Consider the following 24623-nt stretch of genomic DNA (forward strand, 5'->3'; position numbering starts at 1 on the left):
TGTCATTTATTACTCACCCTCATGTCGTTCCACACCTGTAAGATCTTCGTTCATCTTCAGAACACAAATTAAGATATTTTTGATGAAATCCAATGGCTCCTGCATAGCCAGCAATGACATTTCCTCTCTCAAGATCCATTAATGTACTAAAAACATATTTAAATCAGTTCATGTGAGTACAGTGGTTCAATATTAATATTATAAAGCCACGAGAATATTTATGGTGCGGCAAAAAAAAGGACTTATATAGTGATGGCCGATTTCAAAACACTGCTTCAGGAAGATTCGGAGCGTTATGAATCAGCGGTTCGGAGCGCCAAAGTCACGTGATTTCAGCAGTTTGGCGGTCTGACACGCGATCCGAATCATGATTCGACACAAAGGATTCATAACGCTGTGAAGCTTTCAATCATTTGAAAGCTTAGAATCTCTAGTTTTTCTTTGCAACAAACATATTTTCATCACTCAAACCATATATGGAAATGGAGGCACCCTTATATGGTCAGTAATGGAGCTTGGGTGTCATCTAGTGAAAAAGTGTGGTACTGCACCCAAACCAAATCTTACTGAAAGCTCATTTTTTGAGATATCAACCTGAAATTTGGAACACAACTTGTTCTGATTTTTGGCTTTGATTTCCTTGCAGTTTTAGAGTAAAACATGTTTTGTAAAATTTTATATAAAATATATTTTTACATTTTCATAAATTTAAACTTCTATTTTCTGTTTCACTTCTATTTTCTTTTAACTTTTTTTCTATTTCACTTACATAAATTATTTCACTTCTACAATAATCTGACCAGAAACAAGACCAGCCTTATGTCTATATTCCAAAGTATTCTTGAATTACATGCATTTAAGTTTGGATAGTGCATTTTCATGTCTAAAAAAAAAGTTAACAGGTTATTATTAGAAGTTATCTCATTTTATAACACACAATCTAAATTTTTTGCAGAAAGATATATTCCTTTATTTTTCTAACAGTAGCCATGTGCAGCTTTGAGAACTAGCTAAAATATAAATTTATGTTTATTTTATTTCAAGTAACAAAAACCTTTTAGTTTTAGTTTCAGTTAACTATAATAACTCTAGCAATGTGTGATTTATAATGGAGTAAAATGGCTGAAAGGGAATATTTAATTCATTATTTAATTCATTAATTGCAAAGATTCTAAATGCCTCAATAACAAACAGGTCTATATGCCGTTTCTCAGAAGCTACTGTCCGTGTGTGACTGAGACAAACAAGAAACATGATGCAGAATCTTTGAGAGTCTTTATTCCAAACCTTCAGCACTTGAACACAAACAGCAAAACACTTTAACACCAAACCATCACAACGGTACACACGGCCAGCGAACAAAGCCGTTCGTTCACAGAACATCCTCCAGTGCATCTCTCAGAGTAAACATTAGTGTATTCCTCCTTCATATGACTGATTTCCCATCTCAGACGATAAAGACTCAGAAGTCTTCCTCAGCGCTGCGGCACCTGGACTGTCTGAGGAGCGTCAGTCTGGCCATCACCTCCTCCAGCGGCAGCTCTCCGTGCACTTTATTATCTCTCGTGCGCACGTTCACGCTGTTAGTGACACGCTCCTTCTCGCCCACCACTGCGAAGACAAACAGAGACAAACAGGCGTATCAGCGCACGCGTTCACACTCGATCGCTCTGAGCGCAGAGGACGCTCGTTTCTTACCCAGGATGAAGTTGTACTGCGACAGCTGTGCATTACGAATCTTCTTGTTCAGAAGGCAACTGGAATCCAAATCAGCATCGGCCATAAAACCGGCTTCAACGAACCGTTTACAGACCTGGAGCGGGAGGAAGATCAAGACCCTCAGAAGATTATTGATTATTGGACTTTAAGAATGCTGTAAAATCAAAGTCTAACCAAGTTGTGTTCCAAATTTGAAGTCGATATCACAAAAATTGAGTCGCTTAAAGTTTTTAAAGTACTATTTCAATGGCAACATCCAATTTCAAAACAGTTTTCAGAGGGTGAATTTTGATTGTTTAAGCTTTCAAATAACGCCTAATTTATGATGATCACTAAAATATGTGATAGGAAATATGGGAAAAAAACAGCAAGAGACACTGACAGTTCACAGGATATACGATTACAAAGATTAACAGATTCTCGTAATCGTAGTTTATTTCTCGTGATTTTGAGGTTATTTCACAATCGCGAGTTTATAACTTGCAATTCTGACTTCGTAAACCCAAGTTTATTTCTCACAATTCTGACTTTTTTCTCATAAATAAGTTCATATTAATAATATTCTTTTCTAGTAAATGCGAGTTTATCTCGCAACTCTGATTTTTCTCTGATTTTGTCTCGCAATTCTGACTTTTTTCCTCAAACTAGAGTTTATATTTCACAATTCTGATTTTTTTTCTTGTAAACGCAAGTTTATATTTTGCAATTCTGACTTTTTCTGGCAATTCTGACTTTTTTCTCATAAACAAGTTTATATCTTGCAATTGATCTTTTTCTAGTAAATGCAAGTTTATCTCGCAATTTTGACTTTTTTCTCATAAACACGAGTTTATATTTCGCAATTCTGACTTTTTTTCTTGTAAACGCAAGTTTACATCTCTCAACTCTGATTTTTCTGAGTTTATCTCGCAATTTTGACTTTTCTCACAATAGTGAGTTTTATCTTGCAATTCTGGCTTTTTTTCACCCAATTGTAGTTTATTTCTCAAAAAACTCAATTCCGACTTCATAAATGCAAGAGTATATTTTGCAATTCTGACTCTTTCTCGTAAACAAGTTTACATCTTGCAATTGGTTTTTTTCTAGTAAATGCAAGTTTCTCGCAATTCTGACTTCGTAAACCCAAGTTTATATTGCGCAATTCTGACTTTTTTCTTGTAAATGCAAGTTTACATCTCACAACTGATTTTTTTTCTAGTAAAACGCAAGTTTATATTTTCGCAATTTTAACTTTTTCTAGCAATCGCAAGTTTATGTCTCACAATTCTGGCTTCTTTGCAATCGTAGATTATATCTTGCAATTATGACTTTTTCTCTTAATGGCAAGTTTATATCGCAATTCTGATTCTCATAATCGCACTCATGAATCGTTCATAATAAGAGCAGGAACAGTCTCTGTTCTTCAGTAAGTGATGACAGAGCTGATTTTGTACCTGTTTGGCGTATTCTTCGAGAGTTGGGTTAACCGGCACCAGCATCACCTGACGTGGAGACAACCACAGCGGCCTGAGGAAACACAGACACAACGAGAACAAGCTTTAGAAGACCAAGTCAAGTTTTATGAGACTACAGTTATTCATTAAACAATCACTTTTCTGGCATCAACCAAAGTGTGATGCAGCTTTGCAATGTAATGCTGCTGAATGTAAGCAGTTAGTACAATAAAACTAGTTTTAATTACCACTGTAACCGAAATTATCTTAACAGCTTTTATTTATTCATGATTTATTTACTTTTAATAGTTTTGGCTAACAATAACAACACTGATTAAAATGATTCAGAACAGTTTCTCACCATTTCCCGGCGTAGTTCTCCGTGAGGATGGCGATCATTCGCTCCACGGAGCCCAGAATGGCGCGGTGAATGATCACCGGTCGGGCCTTGTCATCCCCATCTTTCCTGCAACGGTTCAGACAGTTATAACACAGATTGTAAAGCCGTCTGAGCGTTTACAGCGAGTGCGGAGCTGTTCTCACCCCACATATGTGAGATTGAAGCGGACGGGTAACTGGAAGTCCAGCTGAATCGTGGCGCACTGGTGATAACGGCCGATGGCGTCTTTAATCTTGATGTCAATCTGGAGCAGAAGAGTTCAGAGAAATGATTATTCCTGCTGGGAAACGTCTGGATATGGAAGCTTGTTTCCACCATGGAAAATAAGCAAAAACAAAATAAATAAAAAAGGTTAATGCTTTTTTTCCTCACAGTTGCAATTTTATATCTCGCAATTCAGATTTTATTCCAATCATAGTTTTTTTTCACAATCGTAGTTTCTCTCAATTATGACTTTCTCGTATGTCGCAAGTTTATTTCTCACAATTCTGAATTTTTTACAATTTTGTAATTGTAGTTTATTCTGCAATCGTAGTTTATTTTTTCATAATCATAGTTTATTTCTCAATTTATTCGCAATCTATTTTGCAAGTTTATTTTTTTGCAATCGTACTTTATTTTTCACAATCGTAGTTTATTTTGTAATCGTAGTTTAGTTTGCAATCAGTTTATTTTTTCACAACTGTAGTTTATTATTTCTCTCAAATATGACTTTCTCATTTGTCGCAAGTTTATTTCTCACAATTCTGAATTTTTTCGCAATCGTAGTTTATTTTTTCGCAATCATAGTTTATTTTGTAATCGTAGTTTTTTTTGCAATCGTAGTTTATTTTTCTGCAATCGTAGATTGTTTTGCAATCATAGCTTATTTCTCTTGTCATGAGAAATGGAGTGTTCTCTTCCAGACAATTTGGTAAAGATTTCAATTATCAGAAAAGATATAATAAAAGCAGAAAATTGTTGATCTGGGAGAATCTCTAGGGGTACATAAGGTGACAAAAACGCACATGCTGTATGCTCAAGTGTTGTGTATACCACATCCTGTGAAGATGACGTATGTTGCTTTATGTGTGTGGGTGAACATGGGTTCTGGAGAACAGAAGCATTGTTGTTTAACTGCCAAAAATGAAGACCGTTAGAAAAACAAATGTCTGGCAAGGTAGAAATCTGATCAAAACACAAACAGAAAATGCATTGATGCAAGTAAAAAAGATGATTGATGCAAAAGTAACAGCAATTGACGCATATAGGTAATACGTTAACGCAAGTAGAAGCAACATGTCGTAAATGAAGAGATAATGTGCATCAAAATGAATTTAAAAGCAGGAGCTTAGAGCTCTGGAGTGTGAAAGATCGGTTGAAGAAAGAGCATACAAGCAAGCGGAAGCCATCTCCAGACCACAAACCTCAGAAGATCAAAGAAGACACCTGATGTTCTTAGAGAGAACATGTTCTGAGTAGAGAAGAGGGTAAGCTTTAAAATATAATGGTTTATCCTGGCCCATGGAACTTCCAGCTTAGCTGGCATAGAGAGGTGTATTTAGCTTTTGCCTTTGCAAGAAATAATAAAATGAGAATGAGGACTGCCCTCAAACTCTGATAGTGTTGCCTCAGTCTGTTTACTGTAGAGTGAGAATCCATTTGGGGTATCAGAAGTTGATTGTCTGAAAAAGATAGATTTTTATAAAGATATCCTGACGGACTTTACAAAGTCAGTCAAGGTTGCCAATCAGTGGCAGCAGAGTGGGCCGTGGGAGAGCATTCCTCTGTCCTCTGAGGGCGAAGAGCAGCTGTGCGGCACTGAACGGAAAGATAACCACACCACACCCAGGTAGGCTTGGTTGATATCTGAACCACAGGCCCGGGGGGTACGGTAGTGATCAGAGTAGACCCTGAGACAATATAATCTAAGAAGAAAATATCATACGCCAACCTGACTCCTCCTGAATCTATAAAGGTGAACCTTTTACAGGAGTTGAGTAGAGGAAGTGGCTCGTGACCAAGATAGTGTTATGTGGTCGCGGTAGAAACCACCCAGAGGAGATGCAGCACAATACTTTTCTCACAATTGCAAGTTTATTTCTCGCAATTCTGACTTTATAACTTGCAAAACGTTGTGTGATTTTAACCTGCAATTGCAAAAAAATGTCAAAATCGAGTTTATTTTTTTCTCAGAATTGCAAGTTTATATCTCACAATTTTGAGAAAAAAAAAGTGAGAACTGCAAAATAAAACATCACAATGACAGTTTTATGGGGTTTTTTTTTTGGTCCTGTGGTGGAAACAAGCTTCCATAGTTTGAGGCGATTTATGAACACAGGAGTTCTGACCTTCGGTCCGTAAAAAGCCCCGTCTCCTGGATTCAGCCGTAGTTTATTTTGCAATAGTTTATTTTTTCACAATTGTAGTTTATTTTGCAATAGTTTACTTTTCGCAATCGAGGCACAATTCTGACTTTTCTCAGGTTTATATCTTGCAATTCTGACTTTCTCGTATGTCGCAAGTTTATTTCTCACAATTCAGAATTTTTTCACAATCAACTTATTTTTCACAATCGTAGTTTATTTTGCAATCAGTTTATTTTTTCACAATTGTAATTTATTTTTTCACAATTGTAGTTTATTTTGCAATAGTTTATTTTTTCACAATCGTAGTTTATTTTTTCACAATCGTAGTTTATTTTTTCACAATTGTAATTTATTTTTTCACAATTGTAATTTATTTTTTCACAATTGTAGTTTATTTTGCAATAGTTTATTTTTTCGCAATCATAGTTTTTTTTGCAATCATAGTTTATTTCTCTCAATTCTGACTTTCTCGTATGTCGCAAGTTTATTTCTCACAATTCAGAATTTTTTCGCAATCAGCTTATTTTTCACAATCTTGCAAAAAGTCAGAGTTGTTTAATATTAACTCGCTATTGCGAGAAAATGTCAAAATCATGAGTTTTTTTTTCTCAGAATTGCAAGTTTATATCTCACAATTTTGAGAAAAAAAAGTGAGAACTGCAAAATAAAACATCACAATGACAGTTTTTATGGGGTTTTTTTTGGTCCTGTGGTGGAAACAAGCTTCCATAGTTTGAGGCGATTTATGAACACAGGAGTTCTGACCTTCGGTCCGTAAAAAGCCCCGTCTCCTGGATTCAGCTTCCATGGCTCTCCGAACTCATTCAGGCTATTCTCCAGTTGCTATTAAAATAAAAACTCAGTTAATACTGAAGAAAAACAGCCCAAATCTCAAAGACAGCGGATAAACGGCATTCTGGAACCTTCTCGGCTTGATTCCACACTGCAACATCTCCCAGAAACTTCTCCGGACGCGTGGAGAGATACAGCTGGAAGGAGAAGCCGAAGACGTCGTAGACGCAGCGCAAGAAATCCAGACAGCCCTTCATCTCAGACTCGATCTGAAACAACACGAACAAACATCTCTAAATGATCTGCTTTAATGAAAGTCACTGCTGGTGGAGTAAAGCGAGCTTTCAGAGCTTTATGTAAATGACAGATAAAGTTCAATCGTGAGATTGTGTCTTTCCTAAATCATGAGCTTCTGAAAACACTGAAAAAATGATTAATAATGCATGACAGCCAACACAGGCTGACACGCCTCGCTGCACCTGATCAATAGTGCAGAATATATGAGCGTCGTCCTGCTGGAAGCGCCGGACCCTCGTCAGACCCGTCAGCGTTCCCGAGAGCTCGTTCCGGTGCAACACGCCGAAGTCGGCCAGCCTGAGAGGAAGTTCACGCCAGGAGCGCGGCCGATGACCGAACATCAGACTGACGGAGGAAGCGGGAGAGAATGATAATGATTAAATGCATGTGCAGAGAGAAAACGTTTTTCTTACTTAGATTTTTTGTCTTGTTTCCAGTCTAAATATCTAGAAATTCTTGTTATTTTTTTATTTAAATTCTTGTTGCTTGCTTAAAACAAGCAAAATAATCTGGCAACAGGGTCAGAAAAATAATCTTGTTTTCACTTTGAATGAAGATGTTTTTTCTGACTCCACTGGCAGATGTTTGTTCTTGTTTTCAGCACAAACTCACTTCATTTTGATGCATTTTTCAGTAAACAAGATTTAATATCTTCAGTCATTTTGTTTCTCCAGTGATTTGAGAATGTTTAGATATTTGTGCTGGAACACAGGACAGATTGTGAGCGTGTTCACCAGTGTCCAGGGCAGTTCATGGGCTTCAGAGCGAAGACGTCCTGCTCCACAGGGAAGGAGAACATGTTTTCACTGTAATGCTGCCAGTGACCCGACGTCTCCCACAGTTTGCTGTTATAGATGTTTGGAGACGCCACCTCCTGAAAGCCGCGTCGGCAGTATTCGTCCTGCACACACACACACACACACACCTTAGGGTGTTATTGAGGGCTGAACTGTGGTTTGTGTTGCGCTCTTTCTCAGACGTACCCTGATGAAATCCGTCAGTGTGTTGTAGATAAAAGCTCCTCGCGGCAGAAAGAAGCAGCTTCCTGGACTCAGATCGTGGAAGAAGAAAAGTTCTTGATCCTGTAAATCACACCAGATCTTAACAACCTTCTTCAGTCACACATGAGGAGGAAGTGACATCGTTGCTCCGCAGGAGGTGAAGAGACACGTCTGATCTGACAAACTGGCCCCAGCGACAGTATAAAAATATACAAGATAACCCACTATAGATCACGTGACACGGCCGATGTGGGCAGCGCTGAGGTTTAACGAGGCAAGAGAACGAGAGTAATGAGGAGAACAAACATTTGTGTGAAATTATGAGCCGGACAGAACCGGACAGACACGACTGCTCCCTACAAGAGTCGAGAAACAGATTCACTCACGGTCATTGAGAAAAATCCAAAATGAAGATTGATAATGAATGAGATGAATAAACATCAACAGCCAATTCTATATATAAATGATAGAAATATTAACTTGAAATCTTAAATGAATATTTTAGCCAATGATAAAGCGAGAGCTCAGTAAATCAGCTGACGTTCTCTCATACTGCACCTTCCCGATCTTGCGGTGGTCTCTGTTTTTAGCTTCCTCCTGGAAACGTTCCCATTCCTTCAGCATTTTGCTGTCAGGAAAAGAGATTCCATAGATCCGCTGAAGGGTCTCCATGTCAGAACGGCCTTCCCAGTACGTGGAGGAATTCTACACAACAGACACATATTCAGTTCAGTTCCATTCCATTCCATTCAATTTAATTCAAATCAATTCTGTTCAGCTCCATTCAATTCAGTTCTGTTCAGTTCAATTCTGTTTTGTTCAATTTAATTCTGTTCCGTTCAGTTCAATTCCATTCACATAATTTCTGTTCAGTTCTATTGTATTCAATTCTGTTTTGTTCAACTGAATTCTGTTTCATTCAATTCAATTTAATCATTTTCTATTCAATTCCATTCTATTCCATTCAATTCATTTCCATTCAATTCAATTCCATTCAACTTAAATCAATTCAATTTACTTGTTCATTTCCAATTAAACTCAATTTCAGTCAATTAAATTACATTCTGTTCCATTCAATTCTGTTCAATTCTGTTCTGTTTCTATTAAATTCAATCAATTCAATTTAATTCTGTTCCATTCAATTTAATTTAATTTCAGTCTATTCAATTAAGTTCTGTTCAGCTCCATTCAATTCAATTCTTTTTTGTTCATTTCAATTTAATCCTGTTCCATTCAATTCAATTCCATTTACTTCAACATAATTTAGTTTAATTAATTTAATTAATAAACTATTTTTTTTGTTCCGTTCAATTCCAATCCATTCAATTAAATTTTTTTCCGTTCAATTCCAATTCATTCAATTCCATTCAATTCTGTTAAATTAATTTCAATTAAATTCTCTTCCATTAAATTCTGTTCTGTTCAATTCAATCAATTCAATTTAATTCTGTTCCATTCAATTTAATTAAATTATTCTGTCCGATTACATTTCATTTAATTTAAGTCTATTCAATTCAATTCTGTTCCATTCCATTCAATTTAATTTTGTTCTGTCCAATTACATTCCATTTAATTTAAGTCTATTCCATTCAATTAAGTTCTGTTCAGCTCCATTTAATTCAATTCTTTTTCATTCAATTCAATTTAATCCTGTTCCGTTCAATTGAATTCTATTCCATTCAATTCCATTTAACTTAATTTAACATAATATTGTTTAACATTTGTGTAACATTTTTGTTCCCTTCAATTCCAATTAATTCAATTCCATTCAATTCTGTTCAATTAAATTCTCTTCCATTAAATTCTATTCTGTTCTGTTAAATTCTATTTAATTCTGTTCAAATAAATGTAATTCTTACTTACATTACATTAAAATGAATTCTATTCGATTCAATTCAATTCCATTCAATTAAATCATGTTCAATTCATTTTAGTTCAGTTCAGTTCATCTGTCATCTCGCTGGACTGAATAAAGCTCTTGCAGAGCTGCAGCTGTGGATCATCAGTGTTTTAGATGAATCAGTGTTGACAGAAACTAAATTTCACACGTCGTTTCAGATCATATCAAAAGCTGTTTGAGTACCTTATAGATCTTCAGCGCTTTGATCTTGCCCGTGTGTCGCACATGCGGCCCGCGACACAGATCGATCAGAGGACCGCACCTGCCACAGGAAGAGGCTAAATTCATGACGGAACGAGGCGTTACAGCAGCCGTATGGAGAAACATCACTTCCTGTGTTACCTGTAGACCGTCGTGGTCGGCGTGGAAACCTTCTCGTTCAGGATGCGACACTTGAACTTGTTGTACTAGAAATAGAGGAAACACTTTACGGTAAGGGCTCATTTGTGAATGCATTAACTAACAGTGAGCAATACTGTGTTAATACGGGATCCATGTGATGAAGTGAATCTCACCTTGAACATCTGCAGCAGTGTTTCCTTACGGATCTCCAGTCTCTCAAACGGCTGCTTGTCCTTCATGATTCCTCTGCAGATGAGCTCCAGATCACTGAACTCTGTGCTCGACACTCCTCTGTGAACGACACACACACACCGATCGCTACAGAAGCTCTGACGAGATGAAGATCAGCTCTGAAACACCTTCAACTCACTTCTGTCCGTCCAGGAACATGTCGTAGTAGAAGCCGTTCTCGATGGGCGGCCCGTAGCAGAGACACCCGCCGTAGAAACGCTCCATGGCCTCTCCGAGGATGTGAGCGCTGGAGTGCCAGTACACCTGAGACGGAAAACAACTAATGTGTGTGTGTGTGTGTGTGTACACAAATATATATATTCAGGAGTCAACTCACGGCCTGAGCGTCCTCATGGTCAAAGCGCAGCAGCTCCAGACTGCAGTCGGCCTCCAGCGGTCGGTCCAGATCCCACAGTTCTCCGTTCACACGCGCGATCACACAGTTATCCGCAAGACCCTGACTGCATCAGCACAAACCAACAACATGAACACAGTCCTGCAATGAACAGACGGGTTTATCCTCACTCCTCCAGCAGCTCCTCACCTGATGGCACAGGCCAGCTGATACGGGCTCGTGACCCAGGCTGTGGCCTTCAGCGTCTGTCCGTCCGGGAGCTGAACGCTGATGGAGTGAGCGCTCGCCACCCGCTCGGCCAGAAGAGCGTCGCTCTCCTTCTTCAGACGCTCATACAGCTCCAGACGATCAGAGACGAAAGCAGGCCACGGCTTCAGCTGCTCCAGCGCATGAGAGAAAGAGGTCAGAGGTCAGAGGTCAGAGTGACAGCAGCTGTGCTGGAGAGTGACCGCAGACGCTCTTACTGTACCTCTCCTGCGGTCTCCACCTTCACTTTCTCCTTCTTCTTGTTCTTCTCTTGAACATCTGATGCACTGGATCGAGATGGTGCAGCATTCTACACAAAAACAGGTTTAGATAGATAGATAGATAGATAGATAGATAGATAGATAGATAGATAGATAGATAGATAGATAGATAGATAGATAAATGGATCTGTCTGGTCCAGGATCATCTGTCACGCACCTTTGGACGGATCTTCTCCTTTGGTTCTTCAGTCTTGTTCTGGTTCTGGTTCTGGTTCTTCTGGGTCTTTGTCCACTCCTTCTGCTCCTCCAGCTCCTGATCGGTTCGGAGGCTCCGGCGGAGGTGCAGCAGTCGGTACTTCAGCTTCTGGTTCTCGGTGCGCAGCGCGTCCAGGCTCGGGCCGCTGGCCAGGGTGCTGAAGTCGAACCCGCCCGTCAGTCCGTCCTGCAGGCGGCGGATCTCGCGACTCAACGCCTCGATCTGCTCCTCCTGAGCGGACAAACGTGCAGCCATGCGCTCCGCCATCTTCCGCCTCACAGCTGACGGGATGAACCGACACACTGGATACGAGTTCAGGGAGAGACACGAACTGATCCTTCCACTAGGAGGCGCTCGGTGGCCCAGACTGCAGAATCCTCCATTGAGATGCATGCAAATCTCACGATGTTTATTTATTTATTAATATTTTTGATGGAAAGGCTAGATGTAATTGTTTGGAAAAATGTTTTAAGGATAAAACATGTTCATTTAAGTAAGATAAAATATAAATGCATCGAGAAAAACTATGATTCGCGTTGATTCTGAATAAAGTATAATTTACACCTAAATAACTACAGTAATAAATTTGAAAAAAAAAAAAAAACACAAAACGAAGAATAAAAATCGATTTTTTTTATGCAAACACATTGTACCCGACCAATCAGACACAACGTCCACCCATTTTCACACGCTAGCGTCCATGCTGCTTTCCTTTCTACCTGCTCCATTCTATTAATATGAGCTGAAGCGCCGCACAGCGCCACCTGCCGGTCAGCTGCGACATGACGCTATTTATAACAGCCGCGTGACTCAGAACAGAAATAAACACACTTCAGTCATTTCAACCCATTTCATCAGTCATTTCATCCCCCAAAAACAGCACAAACCCGCAGTACAGAATTATAGAAGCCCATTTATGACATAAAAAATAATTACGACATACTAAGTTATTAAAAAGTATAAATTATGACATAATTATGACATACCAAGTCACAATTATGAACTAATAAGTAATTATTTTGACTTTTTATGTCACAATTATGACACAGAAGTCAATTATGACGTACTAAATTATTAAAAGTAGAAATTATAACATATAAACTTACCTGATGTGGCCGGCAGGTGTCAGTGATGTGAGCGCGCTTGGCTGGTGCATGACGTCAGTGAGCGGAAGTAAACAGACCCGCTGCGCTTCATGTCAACACGCTTATGAACTCTACAAGATCATATATTAAATAATCTATGATTTACAATATTATAAAGTCAACAGTCTGAGGTTGAATCGTACGCTTTGATGGCTCAGATTCTGCAGAGGAAACCGCTGTGCTGTAAATATCATTGATTATTGATTGATTGATGCCGGTTCGGGATGGCTGCGGGTTTCGCTCCGCCGAAGCTCAAAGACTTTATTCTCACCGAGAAACTGGGAAGCGGCACATACGCCACAGTTTATAAAGCGTTCAGAAAGGCGAGTGATTATCGATCTCTGATCATATCCTGTGTTTACTGATGATCTGCATGATTTGATTGACAGCTCGTGTGATTGCAGACGGACAGCAGGGAGGCGGTGGCTGTGAAGGTGGTCAGTAAGAAAAGCCTCAATAAAACCTCCATGGAGAATCTGCTGACCGAGATCGAGATCCTGAAAACGGTCCGGCATCCTCACATAGTGCAGCTCAAAGACTTCCAGGTACGGATAGAACATTCCCAGCATGCAGTTCACTGTGTGTGTTGATGTACTGATCCTCATCCCTGTCTCTGTCTGTCAGTGGGACAGTGATCACATCTATCTGATTCTGGAATGGTGTTCAGGAGGAGATTTGTCCTCTTTTATCCGCAGTCGCCGGATCCTCCCGGAAAGAGTCGCTCGCCGCTGCCTGCAGCAGATTGGTATGAAACACATGAAACACATGAGTGATACACACTGAGAAAAGGCCAGTGTAGAAGTGATGTGTGTGTGTGTGTGTGTGTGTGTTTCAGCATGTGCTCTTCAGTTTCTCCATGAGAAGAACATCTCTCATCTGGACCTCAAGCCTCAGAACATTCTGCTGAGTGGAAACGTGTTAAAGCTCGCAGGTGAGACTCGCATGTCGTTTGAACTGTGATCTTCAGCATCTCCACAGGGATAATAGCATGACTGAAGCGTGTGTGTGTGTGTGTGTGTGTGTGTGTGTGTGTGTGTGTGTGTAGACTTTGGTTTCGCGCAGTACATGAGTCCGTGGGACGAGCAGCACGCTCTGAGAGGTTCTCCGCTCTATATGGCTCCAGAGATGGTGTGTCGACGACATTATGACGCTCGAGTGGATCTGTGGTCCGTCGGGGTCATTCTGTACGGTGAGCTCACTCGGGTCCAATGATGTTCGCGCTCTAACATTCTTCAAAATATCTTCCAAGGTTTCCACAAAAACATTGATAATCATAAATGTTTCTTGAGCATCAAATCATCATATTAAAATGATTTCTGAAGGATCATGTGACACTGAAGACTGGAGTAATGATGCTGAAAATTCAGATTTGATCACAGGAATAAATTACACTTTACTATATATTCACATAGAAAACAGCTGATTTACATTGTAATATTTTGTGATTTTTACTGTATTTTTAATCAAATAAATTCAGCTTTGATCACAGGAATAAATTATATTCTATTATATATTCACATAGAAAACAGCTGTTTTAGATTGGAATAATATTTTATGATTTTTACTGTATTTTTAATCAAATAAATTCAGCTTTGATCACAGGAGTAAATTATATTTTATTATATATTCACATAGAAAACAGCTTTTTAAATTGGAATAATATTTTGTGATTTTTTTTTTTACTGTATTTTTAATCAAATAAATTCAGCTTTGATCACAGGAGTAAATTATATTTTATTATATATTCACATAGAAAACAGCTGTTTTAGATTGGAATAATATTTTATGATTTTTACTGTATTTTAATCAAATAAATTCAGCTTTGATCACAGGAGTAAATTATATTTTATTATATATTCACATAGAAAACAGCTGTTTTAGATTAGATTAATATTTTATGATTTTTACTGTATTTTTAATCAAATAAATTCAGCTTTGATCACAGGAGTAAATTATATTTTATTATATATTCACATAGAAAAACTGCTGTTTTAGATTGGAATAATATTTTGTGATTTTTTTTTACTGTATTTTTAATCAAATAAATTCAGCTTTGATCACAGGAATAAATTATATTCTATTATATATTCACATAGAAAACAGCTGTTTTAGATTGGAATAATATTTTATGATTTTTACTGTATTTTAATCAAATAAATTCAGCTTTGATCACAGGAGTAAATTATATTTTATTATATATTCACATAGAAAACAGCTGTTTTAGATTAGATTAATATTTTATGATTTTTACTGTATTTTTAATCAAATAAATTCAGCTTTGATCATAGGAATAAATTAAAGCTTATTATATATTCACACAGAAAACAGCTTTTTTAAATTGGAATAATTTTACTGAATTTTTCACAATATTACAATCACAATATTACTGATTTTACTGTACTGTCTAACAAATAAATGAATCTTGGTGAGCAGAAGAGACTCTCTCAAAAGCATTTGAAAATCTAAATGATTCCAGACTTTTGAACACTGGTGTATGTGTGTGTTTTTGAGGGCAGAAGCTTTATTTGGACGGGCTCCGTTTGCCTCACGATCATTCGCTGAACTGGAAGAGAAGATCCGCAGTGAGAAACCCGTCGAGGTGAGAATCGCTGAATACTGGATCCAGTTACAAAGAGAAGTTGCACTAACGACTTTGCAAACAAGAACAAATGTAGGGCGGGGCTTGAATTTGTCTGTGGGGAATTGATTGGATGGTTGTGGTTTGCTATTGGTGGATCTCATGTGAGTGACAGGTTGCCCCGCCCTCATCATCAGAGAAGAGAAGAGATGCTGCAAGAGGGAGGAGAAGATATTCTGATTTGAGATTACCAGGATCATGAATTTAAATCACTGATAAATCATTAAGAATGAACACTACAATACTCTATAAAAACAAAAGCTGTCAATTTTCTCTGTCAGCATTAGATGGTGCCGTTGTGTTAGACAGTGACGTACTCTGCTCTCTGTGTGCAGCTGCCGTCCGGAGCCAGAGTTTCTCGTGACTGTCGAGACCTGCTGCTGCGGCTGCTCGAGAGAGACCCGGACACCCGCATCACGTTCCACGAGTTCTTCCTGCATCCCTTCGTGGATCTGGAGCACATGCCGAGCGCTGAGAGCCTCGGGAAGGCTGTGAGTGTGAGATAGTCAGCGCAGATGAAGTCACGCTATCACTCACATGTTTATTTTAGTCCTGAAGTGGAGAAACCGCTGCTGCTCGTCGCTGGTGTCAGACCAAACCTGAGCAAATGTGTCACGCAGATGCTGCTCTGCAAACGCAGGATTATATTAACAGGCTTGTGTGTTTATTTTAGAGCTGCTTGTGCCACTGATTTCATGATTCAATTTGATATTGATTCATGGGCTCTTGATTCAGTTCAGATTTTAAGCAGGCCTTTATTATTTAGCGGTGCTTGCAAAGCAAAGCATCATCACTTGCATATTTTTCCCAGTTTAAACACCCTAACAACTGCCTAGTAACCACCCAGAGTACCCTAGCAACCACTCAGAATACCCTGGCAAACACTCAAAAACTCAGAATACCTAAGCAACTGCTCAGAACATCCTAGCAACTGACTAACAACACCCTTACGGCTATCCACAACTGCCTAGCAACTCCATAGCAACTGCCTGGTGACACCCTAGCAAACAACCACATAGCAACATCCTAACAACCACCCATAACACCCTAGCAACAGCCTAGTAACACCATGGCAAACAACACCCTATCAGCTAGTCAAGTCACCATAATTTAGATCATGGCATCCGCCCAGAATACCTTAGCAACTCCATAGCAACCACCTATAACACCCTAGCAATGCCTTAGTAACCACCTAGCAACACCCCAGCCTAACAACTCCCTAGTGACCACCCAGAACATCCTGGCAACCGACTAATAACACCTTCCAACCACATAGCAACTTCTTAGCAACTGCCTGGCAACACTCTAGCAATCACATAAACACCCTTGCAACTACATAGCAACGTCCTAACAACCACCCAGAACACCCTACCAACTGCCTAGCAGCACCATGGTAACCGTCTAACAACACCCCAGCAACTAGTCAGGTCACCTTTATATATATATATTGGCAACCACCCAGAACACCATAGCACTGCACCCTAGCAACACCCCAGCCTAACAACTCCCTAGCAACCACCTAGCAACACCTTAACAACTACCCAAAACACTCTAGCAATGCCTAGCAACCACCCAGAATAACACCCTAGCAACCACCCATGCCACCCTAGAAACTGCCTAGCAACAACTGATCAACAGAGTGCTGAGTTCTGCCACAGAAAGCACCTCTCACATTTTCTTAAAATGTTTATATATATTATTCTCTCTCTCTGTTTCTGAGCTCATGTGACAGACACTAGATGTATGAAGTGGATCATTTGTCTTGTAGAAAGCGCTGGTGATGCAGGCGGTGCAGAAGGACCAGGATGGAGAGCGATCAGCTGCGTTATCGCTCTACTGTAGTGCACTGGAACACTTCGTTCCTGCCATTCACTGTAAGACACAAACGCCTCTGTTTCTCTGATACGTGAGTCCGCAGATCTCCGTTCTCACGATCTCTGTGCTTTCAGATGAGACGGACCGACTGAGGAAGGAAGCGCTGAGACAGAAGGTGACTCTAAACACCGTGAGAACGCTGAGATAATAATCAATTCTTTCTTAAGTGCTCTCTGTTCGCTCTCAGGTGAATCAGTATGTTTCTCGAGCCGAGGAGCTCAAAGCTCTGGTCAGATCGGACAACAAAATCACTTTTGAGGCGGCGAAATCAACCAGGAACATCTTAATAGGTAACCAGTCCTGCACTACTGTCCTCAACACAATAAACCCGCAGTGACCGCTCACGTTCAGATCTGTGGTCTTTCACAGAAATGTCCAGAGATCACCCCCGTTTACTGGCTGCGCTGGAAGTAGCGTCCACTGCTGTCGCCCAGGTAACTGTTATGATGGCTTATTTGCATATGTGAGCTGCAGCGTTGCATGATGGGTAACGGAGTTGCGACGGGCTGTGTGTGCAGGAGGAGAGCGGCGCGGAGGACTACGACACGCTGGATCTGTACCAGCAGAGTTTGGGCGAGCTGCTGCTGGCGCTGGCGGGTAAAGTTACTTACACATGAAACAGCAGAACGTCCAGATGTGGCGATGGGTCTGTGCCAGGTCAGCGTGTGCGGTACGATCTCGCTGCCATCTGGATCTCGTCAAGATCAGCTCTCAGTGTTATTAAATACTGAAACAAATGAAAACTGTTATCTCTTAAACTACTCAAGGCTGGAGGATGAAGTGAGCTCAGAGAGCGAGACCCTGCTGGATTCACGTTTCACTGCGGGGCTTTTGGCCGTTTCGCTCCCGCTGTGGATCTGTCACGCTGCTAACGCCAGCGCCGGCCTAATCAAAACACAGCCGCTCTAGGGCTCAGTGTGCGAGACTCAGGCATCTGCGAGACATAATAAGCCCGGTTGTGAAACGTTTCTCAGTTTGTACTCTTGCTCAGAGAGTGTTATGGTGCGTGCACACCAAAAGCGAAGCGAGTATTCGCATCGTGTAGAACCTGATTTATAAATTAAGCAAACTTATAAAAATAAGCAAACTTGAGGACGCGTCACTCGCGCAAATAAAAACATTGCACGATGAGGAGCGTCCTCACCGGGAATCCCAGGTAATGTAAAACTCATAGCTGGAATCAAGTAAAATCAAGTGCGATTTTGGCCACGATTTGGTCGTTTTGAGAATCCTAAAAGATTCCTGTAATCCTAGGCTAAAATCTGTAGTCTTTGATCGCTAGTTTGACGTTCACCGACAGCCGATTAATCACCGTTGCGTGTTTTCCTCAGTGTCAGAAGATTTGGGACACAGTCCTGCAGTGTGACTTCTACAACGAATGTCAAATTGTGTTCGTTTTTCAAGATAAGCCGTGATCAAAATTAACGCTAGAGATCATTTCAGTCCCGTGTGTCAGTTACCAGGTCCAGCTTCCTCGTGTACTTTTCTCCACCTCCTTTTTTGTCCGGTCTCTGTATGAATAAGAAGTTGTGTCATAAATTTTGAGGTATACAATAATGAATGCCTCAATACTATTTGAGGTGAATATCGCAGCAATCGCGTCATGTTATTCACATCACCCAGAGCGAATTTTCCTCTATTCGCGTCTTTGCATTGTGCATGAATAGATTTGTATGTAATTTATTCATGCAAATAATTAAATTGGCTTTTGGTGTGCACATTGATAGGGTTTGAAGGTGTGTGGTGGACTGAAGTGTGCTGTAGTGTGTCTCTCTCTGTCTCCTCCAGCTGAAGCTCAAGGCCGGCGCAGAGAGCTGCTCCACCTCGAGGTGAGATGATCAGTGTTTATTCTGGACCAAAAATTAACACTTGCCAAATGCGAGTAAAAGTGTTTCTATGCATTCTAACAATGCATGAAAGTGAACGATCTTCAGGACAGTTGACGGGCCAGCGCTGCATCATCACGAAAGTTTAAATATTCAAGTGCAAGAAGACGCGAAAGGGAGCTCATTTCGTGACTCGCGCGCACCCAGAAAGCTGCGTCTCAGACAGCGCGCGGATACTAAACTGAGCTCTGTTTCACGTCTTCTTGCAAAATTGTCAAAAAACATCCGAGTATCCTGGTACATAGCCAGTTACATTTTAAGTGAACGTAAACAGAAAGTAAACGCATGTGCATCAGTTTATAGGATCCGTGCATTCGCTCTTAAAGTGACAGCAGCCTAATATTCCTGCTGCTGTCTGTGTTTTTAATGTTAATCAAACTACAAAAGACAAAGAGAAAATCACTCACTGCTCTTGACTGAATAACTTTTGTATCTTTAATAAGGATTAATATATGTTTAATTCATACAGTGATGACTATGCAGTGTTATTATACGTTTATTCAGAGTCTCTACCTGAAAACTTAGTTTTAGTATCGAAATTGGAATAGAGAATCTTTATGGTCAGCAAATGTTCTTATGTCACCGGCCATTGGCAAATTAGTTTTAGGCCCTGTGATGATGATGATGAAGATGATGATGATGATGTCATGGAAAGTGTTGTAAAGATTCCCGCCCTGAATCAGGAATGAGTGCCAAAGGATTATTATTGATAATGAAAACTAAAAAAAAAAAGTTACTTGAAATAAAATAAAACTTTGATTTCAGCTGGTTGCCAAGGCAGAATTTCTCGTTTTCATTTAGTATAAACTAAAATAACTAAAAATAAGAATTAATAAAAACTATATAGACTTTTTTTTAACATGCACTAAAAAAAATGACAAAAACAACAGAATTACTAAAAATGCTAAAAAAAAGAAAATGAATACGCAAAATAAAATAAAAAAAATATGAATAAAAACTATAACAGTATATAAATGATACTGGCAATAATAACCTTGTTACAATGTGCTGGACGTTTCCTTTCTTCCCCAAACTCGTCCAGATCACATAACCTGTTGTTTTAATGATGTCACCGCTGTGATATTCGGCCCTCGGCTAATAAAAACAGCTCCTGCTCCGAGAGAAAACAGATCCAGTGCTGAACTCCATCACCGATGAATATCTCAGTCCTGTTTCTCGTTTCAGATCAAGAGTCTGATGAGTCGAGCTGAATACCTCAAAGAGCTGATCAAGGTAAACGCCGTCAGTGTCACATGATCACCGTCACCTTCAGTGTCGCTGCAGAGTCTAAAGCTCACGTGTGTTTGCAGATGCGGGAAACTCAGACGGATGAATCGCTGAAGAAAGACGCCGCGGCTGAATCAGTCAGATCCTGTGAGTGCAGACGACATTCACACATCACATGACCTTCAACAGGAAATAAGTCATTAATCACTCACCCTCATGTCGTTCCACACCCGTAAGACCTTCGTTCATCTTAGGAACTCAAATTAAGATATTTTTGATAAAATCCGAGACTCGTCTATATATAATCAAGACTTTCAAGGTCCAGAAAGGACATCGTTAAAACAGTCATGTGACTGCAGTGGATCAACCTTAATGTGATGAAGAGACGAGAATACTTTTTGTGCACAAAAACAAAACAAAAATAACCACTTTATTCAACAATCTCTTCTCTTCGGTGTCATTCTAATACGTCGTTTACGTCCAGCGCTTCCAGGTTCGACTCATTATTGGCCAGCCGGCTCGTCGTGCTGATCACATGACCAGCTCTGGCCAATACTGAGCTGGCATTTGGATGTAAACACGGAAGCTTCACTGCGTCACCTGCGTAAGATCATGAGATTGTTGAATAAAGTGGTTATTTTTGTTTTGTTTTTGCGCACAAAAAGTATTCTCGTCTCTTCATCGCATTAAGGTTGATCCACTGCAGTCACATGACTGTTTTAACAATGTCCTTTCTGGACCTTGAAAGTGTTGATTATATATAGACGAGTCTTGGATTTCATCAAAAATATCTTAATTTGTGTTCTGAAGATGAACGAAGGTCTTACGGGTGTGGAACGACATGAGGGTGAGTAATTATTGACAGAAATTACATTTTTGGGTGAACTAACCCTTTAATTTGATTTAAGAATGTTTAGTGCTGGAAAACTGAGGAAGAACATAATTTCTTCGCAATGAACAGAATCACTTTTCATTGGACAGCCGCTGATGATAATTCATACTGAGCGTTTATGTGTAAAACACACGTGTAGAAACATGTTCACACACTCTCTCCCTCTCTTTCAGCCTGTTGTTTACAGTGAGCTGCGGGTTCTCGCCATGGCAACAGATGCGGCGTGTCACATGGCTAGAATTCCCAGCATCTGATTGGATCCTGGCAGACGTTCAAACTGCTGTCAGTCTCGCTGATTTCATCTGAGATCTTTATACTGAGAGAAAAAAGAGCTTCACAACTGAAAGAACGAGATTCATGACTGTAAAATCACACACACATTTAAAGAAGGGAGTTTGATCCGACAGATCACTGATGTTTGTGTGTTCCTGATGATTGTGAGATTATTTATTCACTGATTCTGATCTGAATGAAAGCGTTCATCTGTATTTCTCACTCTCTCCGGGTGAATATTTTCTTGCTTTATGAATTTTTGTTGGCCATAAATTGTCATTTCCTCTCCAAATTCCTACAGTAATATAATTCCTCCCCCTGCATTCCTCTTTCCTCTCTGGAATAAATCAGCCTGCAGAAACCATCAGATCCATCCGGAGAACAACAAAACACATCGCTGACGGTTCCGTCAGTGAACATGAACAATACTCAGTTAACATTTACTAATGCCTGAAATTAAACGCTTCATCTGATCTGACATGAACAGCAGTTTCAGCTCATGTTTAATTCTCAGTTTCAAATAAACTTCAACTGATTGAGCCAAAACACACACACACACACACACACTCAACTAGAGCTAGTGACGACTGACTTAACAAATGGCACTAATTACAGGCTTCTTAACCTGAGAGCTCCCGTGAAAGAGTCTGATCAGATCTGGAGTTTGGTTACTGATCGAGACTCTCAAAAACACAATGACGCTGTTGTTGTTCATGCCAGCTCTGTCTGACTCCAGCTCGGAGAAGTCATGCCAACTCAACATCAGATCGCCTGAGGAAGAACTGTGTGTGTGTGTGTGTGTAAAGGAGTGATCCTTCAGAAACACACACAGAGTCCCCTTACATTGACGTGGCCGTCGTGAATAGGACATTGTACCCTCAGGACACAATGCTGGCTCTACAATCCGTGTGTGTGTGTGAAGTGGGGGTTGAAATCTGGGTCAGTCCTGAAAGCAGATAAATGAGGAAGGACCCCGGCTCAGTGTCACTCCCGCGGCTCTCCTCCCCCTCCAGCAGCTCTCCGGCTTTTGTTTATTTTGATTTGGTTCCCGGCCGTTCACGAGGGAGGAAAGAGCCGCGTACCTTCAGTTGGTCGTTGTTTTCACAGAAAAAGCCAAAAACGAACGACTGCAGACCCTCCGGCATCTGCGGTGCGGCTTTCCACAGACGTTTCCAATTAAACCACAGAATAAAGCGTGCAAACATTACAGTTCTCCACCGAGAAACGGCTGAAGGTTAGAATCTGAAGAAACGGTGTTGAAACAAACGAAAACACTGAAGACACTAAACATTTGAACTAGACCGTAATCGACTGATTGATTTAGGAATCAAAAACATTTTTTTGTATTACGTTTTCTGAAATGCAAGAGGGGATTTTGGATATAAATCAGAAAATCCTGAGGTGAAAGATGCATGAACACGCCTTCAGAACATACACAACCATTCAAAAGCTTGGAAACATTACTATTTTTAATGTTTTCGAAAGAGTCTCTTCTGCTCATCAATCCTGCATTTATTTGATCAAAAATACAGAAAAAACAGTAATATTGTGAAATATTATTACAATTTAAAATAATGGTTTTCTATTTTAATATACTTTAAAATATAATTTATTCCTGTGATCAAAGCTGAATTTATGTGATTAAAAATACAGTAAAAATCACTAAATATTTTTACAATGCAAATCAGCTGTTTTCTATGTGAATATATAGTAAAGTGTAATTTATTCCTGTGATCAAAGCTGAATTTTCAGCATCATTACTCCAGTGTCACATGATCCTTCAGAAATCATTCTGATATGATGATTTGATGCTCAGTTATTATCAACAGTTGTGTTGCTTAATATTTTTTGGAAACTGTGATACTTTTTTCAGGATTCATTAGTGAATAAAAGGTCAAAAAGAACAGCATTTATTTAAAATAGAAATATTTTCTAACAATATAAATCTTTACTATCACTTTTTATCAATTTAACACATCCTTACTGAAAAAAGTATTAATTTCTTCCAAAAAAAAAGAAAGCAAGAAAAATACTGACCCCAAACTTTTGAATGGTAGTATATATTGTTACAAAAGATTTAATGTAAATAAATTCTGCTTTTTTTAACTTTTTATTCAGCAAAGAATCCTGAATAAAAAGTATCACGTTATAAAAAAATATTAAGCAGCACAAATTTGTAATAAATCATCATATCAGAATGATTTCTGAAGGATCATGTGACACTGAAGACTGGAGTAATGATGCTGAAAATTCAGCTTTGATCACAGGAATAAATTATATTTTAAAGTGTATTATAATAGAAAACCATTATTTTAAATTGTAATAAATATTACTGTTTTTTTTTTTCTGTATTTTTGATCAAATAAATGCAGGCTTGATGAGCCGAAGAGACTCTTTCGAAAACATTAAAAATAGTAAAGTTTCCAAACTTTTGAATGGCAGTGCAGATATGAATAAAACTAAAGTTTGGTGTGTTTAAAGATGCTGAAGATTTCTGACTTTTTTAATCACACAATTCTGACTTCTTTTCTCAAAATTGAAAGAAATAAAGTCAGAATTGAGAGTTATAAAAGATATAAACTCACAATTCGGACTTTTTTCTTGCGATTTCTGAGAACTGTGAGATATAAACTCACAATTATACCTTTCTTATGCTTTATTCAGTGGTGGAAACAAGCTTCCATAGAAAAAGGTTCTTTAGATCAATAAAATGTTTGTCACAGATGCTGTTCACTCGTTCTTTGGGAACTTAAAATGGTTCTTCTGTGGCATCGCTGCTAAAAAACCCTTTATTTTGAAGAGTGCATGAAAAACAATGTTTGTGCCTGTAGCGTCTCGCCTTAATCGCATGAAACATCTACGTTCACTGGTTTTGGAAATAAATATTACGTCTTTCAGACACCAGATGACAAATTTGCTTGATTTTCAGCATGACTTTTATTTTCTTAAAAATTCCAAAATGCATAAATAAATTCTTTTTCTGTACAAAGTTTGTGAAACTTCAATAGCCGTTGTGAATTCAAGAAATATTAAAGCAGAAACTCTACACAAGTACACTCAAACCAGACGCATTAACGTCTGCTATAAACATGTCAACAGTTTAACTAAGTTGCTCTGTATGATTCTCGTCAAATGCAACGATATTA

The 24623-nt window shown here is 39.1% G+C and overlaps 2 protein-coding genes across 6 annotated transcripts; one reads left to right on the top strand and one right to left on the bottom strand.

The window, feature by feature from the left end:
- Window positions 1-1271: 1271 nt before the first annotated feature.
- Window positions 1272-12375, bottom strand: tars3 (threonyl-tRNA synthetase 3). Its single transcript, XM_067390692.1, has 19 exons — window positions 11503-12375; window positions 11288-11374; window positions 11008-11195; window positions 10801-10924; window positions 10603-10727; window positions 10406-10523; window positions 10233-10297; window positions 10074-10152; window positions 8549-8695; window positions 7973-8071; window positions 7724-7890; window positions 7172-7334; window positions 6824-6961; window positions 6666-6743; window positions 3696-3796; window positions 3514-3618; window positions 3153-3225; window positions 1699-1813; window positions 1272-1611 (listed from the first exon to the last, which is right to left on the bottom strand). The coding sequence occupies exons 1-19, from the start codon at window positions 11932-11934 to the stop codon at window positions 1463-1465; spliced, it is 2553 nt and encodes an 850-aa protein (XP_067246793.1). The 5' UTR covers window positions 11935-12375; the 3' UTR covers window positions 1272-1462.
- ulk3 (unc-51 like kinase 3) lies at window positions 4511-22909 on the top strand. Of its 5 annotated transcripts, none has more exons than XM_067390695.1 (16): window positions 4511-5021; window positions 13076-13231; window positions 13311-13431; window positions 13522-13617; window positions 13732-13875; window positions 15203-15285; window positions 15660-15815; window positions 17093-17198; window positions 17274-17314; window positions 17387-17489; window positions 17569-17633; window positions 17718-17796; window positions 18988-19028; window positions 20271-20318; window positions 20396-20459; window positions 21378-22909. In XM_067390695.1, exons 2-16 carry the CDS (start codon window positions 13154-13156, stop codon window positions 21392-21394), a joined length of 1242 nt encoding a protein of 413 aa, XP_067246796.1. In that variant the 5' UTR covers window positions 4511-5021; window positions 13076-13153; the 3' UTR covers window positions 21395-22909. The 5 variants fall into 5 exon arrangements, 3 of the variants coding, with proteins under 3 accessions (XP_067246796.1, XP_067246795.1, XP_067246794.1); XM_067390693.1 differs by lacking the exon at window positions 4511-5021 and adding an exon at window positions 12633-13009 and having other exon boundaries at window positions 13091-13231; XR_010895550.1 differs by lacking the exons at window positions 4511-5021; window positions 21378-22909 and adding an exon at window positions 12631-13009 and having other exon boundaries at window positions 13091-13231; window positions 18927-19028; window positions 20396-20451.
- Window positions 22910-24623: the final 1714 nt, after the last annotated feature.

This window comes from Chanodichthys erythropterus, chromosome 7, assembly GCF_024489055.1.
Source record: "Chanodichthys erythropterus isolate Z2021 chromosome 7, ASM2448905v1, whole genome shotgun sequence".
Lineage (NCBI taxonomy): Eukaryota > Metazoa > Chordata > Actinopteri > Cypriniformes > Xenocyprididae > Chanodichthys > Chanodichthys erythropterus.

Excerpts from the sequence above, each read along its gene's own strand:
- tars3 (XM_067390692.1), bottom strand. The coding sequence starts at position 11,934 with ATGCATCTCAATGGAGGATTCTGCAGTCTGGGCCACCGAGCGCCTCCT. Across the intron at positions 10,153-10,232 it reads CCGACCACGACGGTCTACAG|GTGCGGTCCTCTGATCGATC; the intron begins GTAACACAGGAA and ends TTCCTGTGGCAG. Across the intron at positions 7,335-7,723 it reads ATGAACTGCCCTGGACACTG|TCTGATGTTCGGTCATCGGC; the intron begins GTGAACACGCTC and ends TTCCTCCGTCAG.
- ulk3 (XM_067390693.1), top strand. The coding sequence starts at position 12,911 with ATGGCTGCGGGTTTCGCTCCGCCGAAGCTCAAAGACTTTATTCTCACC. Across the intron at positions 13,010-13,090 it reads TTTATAAAGCGTTCAGAAAG|ACGGACAGCAGGGAGGCGGT; the intron begins GCGAGTGATTAT and ends GTGTGATTGCAG. Across the intron at positions 13,232-13,310 it reads TGCAGCTCAAAGACTTCCAG|TGGGACAGTGATCACATCTA; the intron begins GTACGGATAGAA and ends TCTGTCTGTCAG.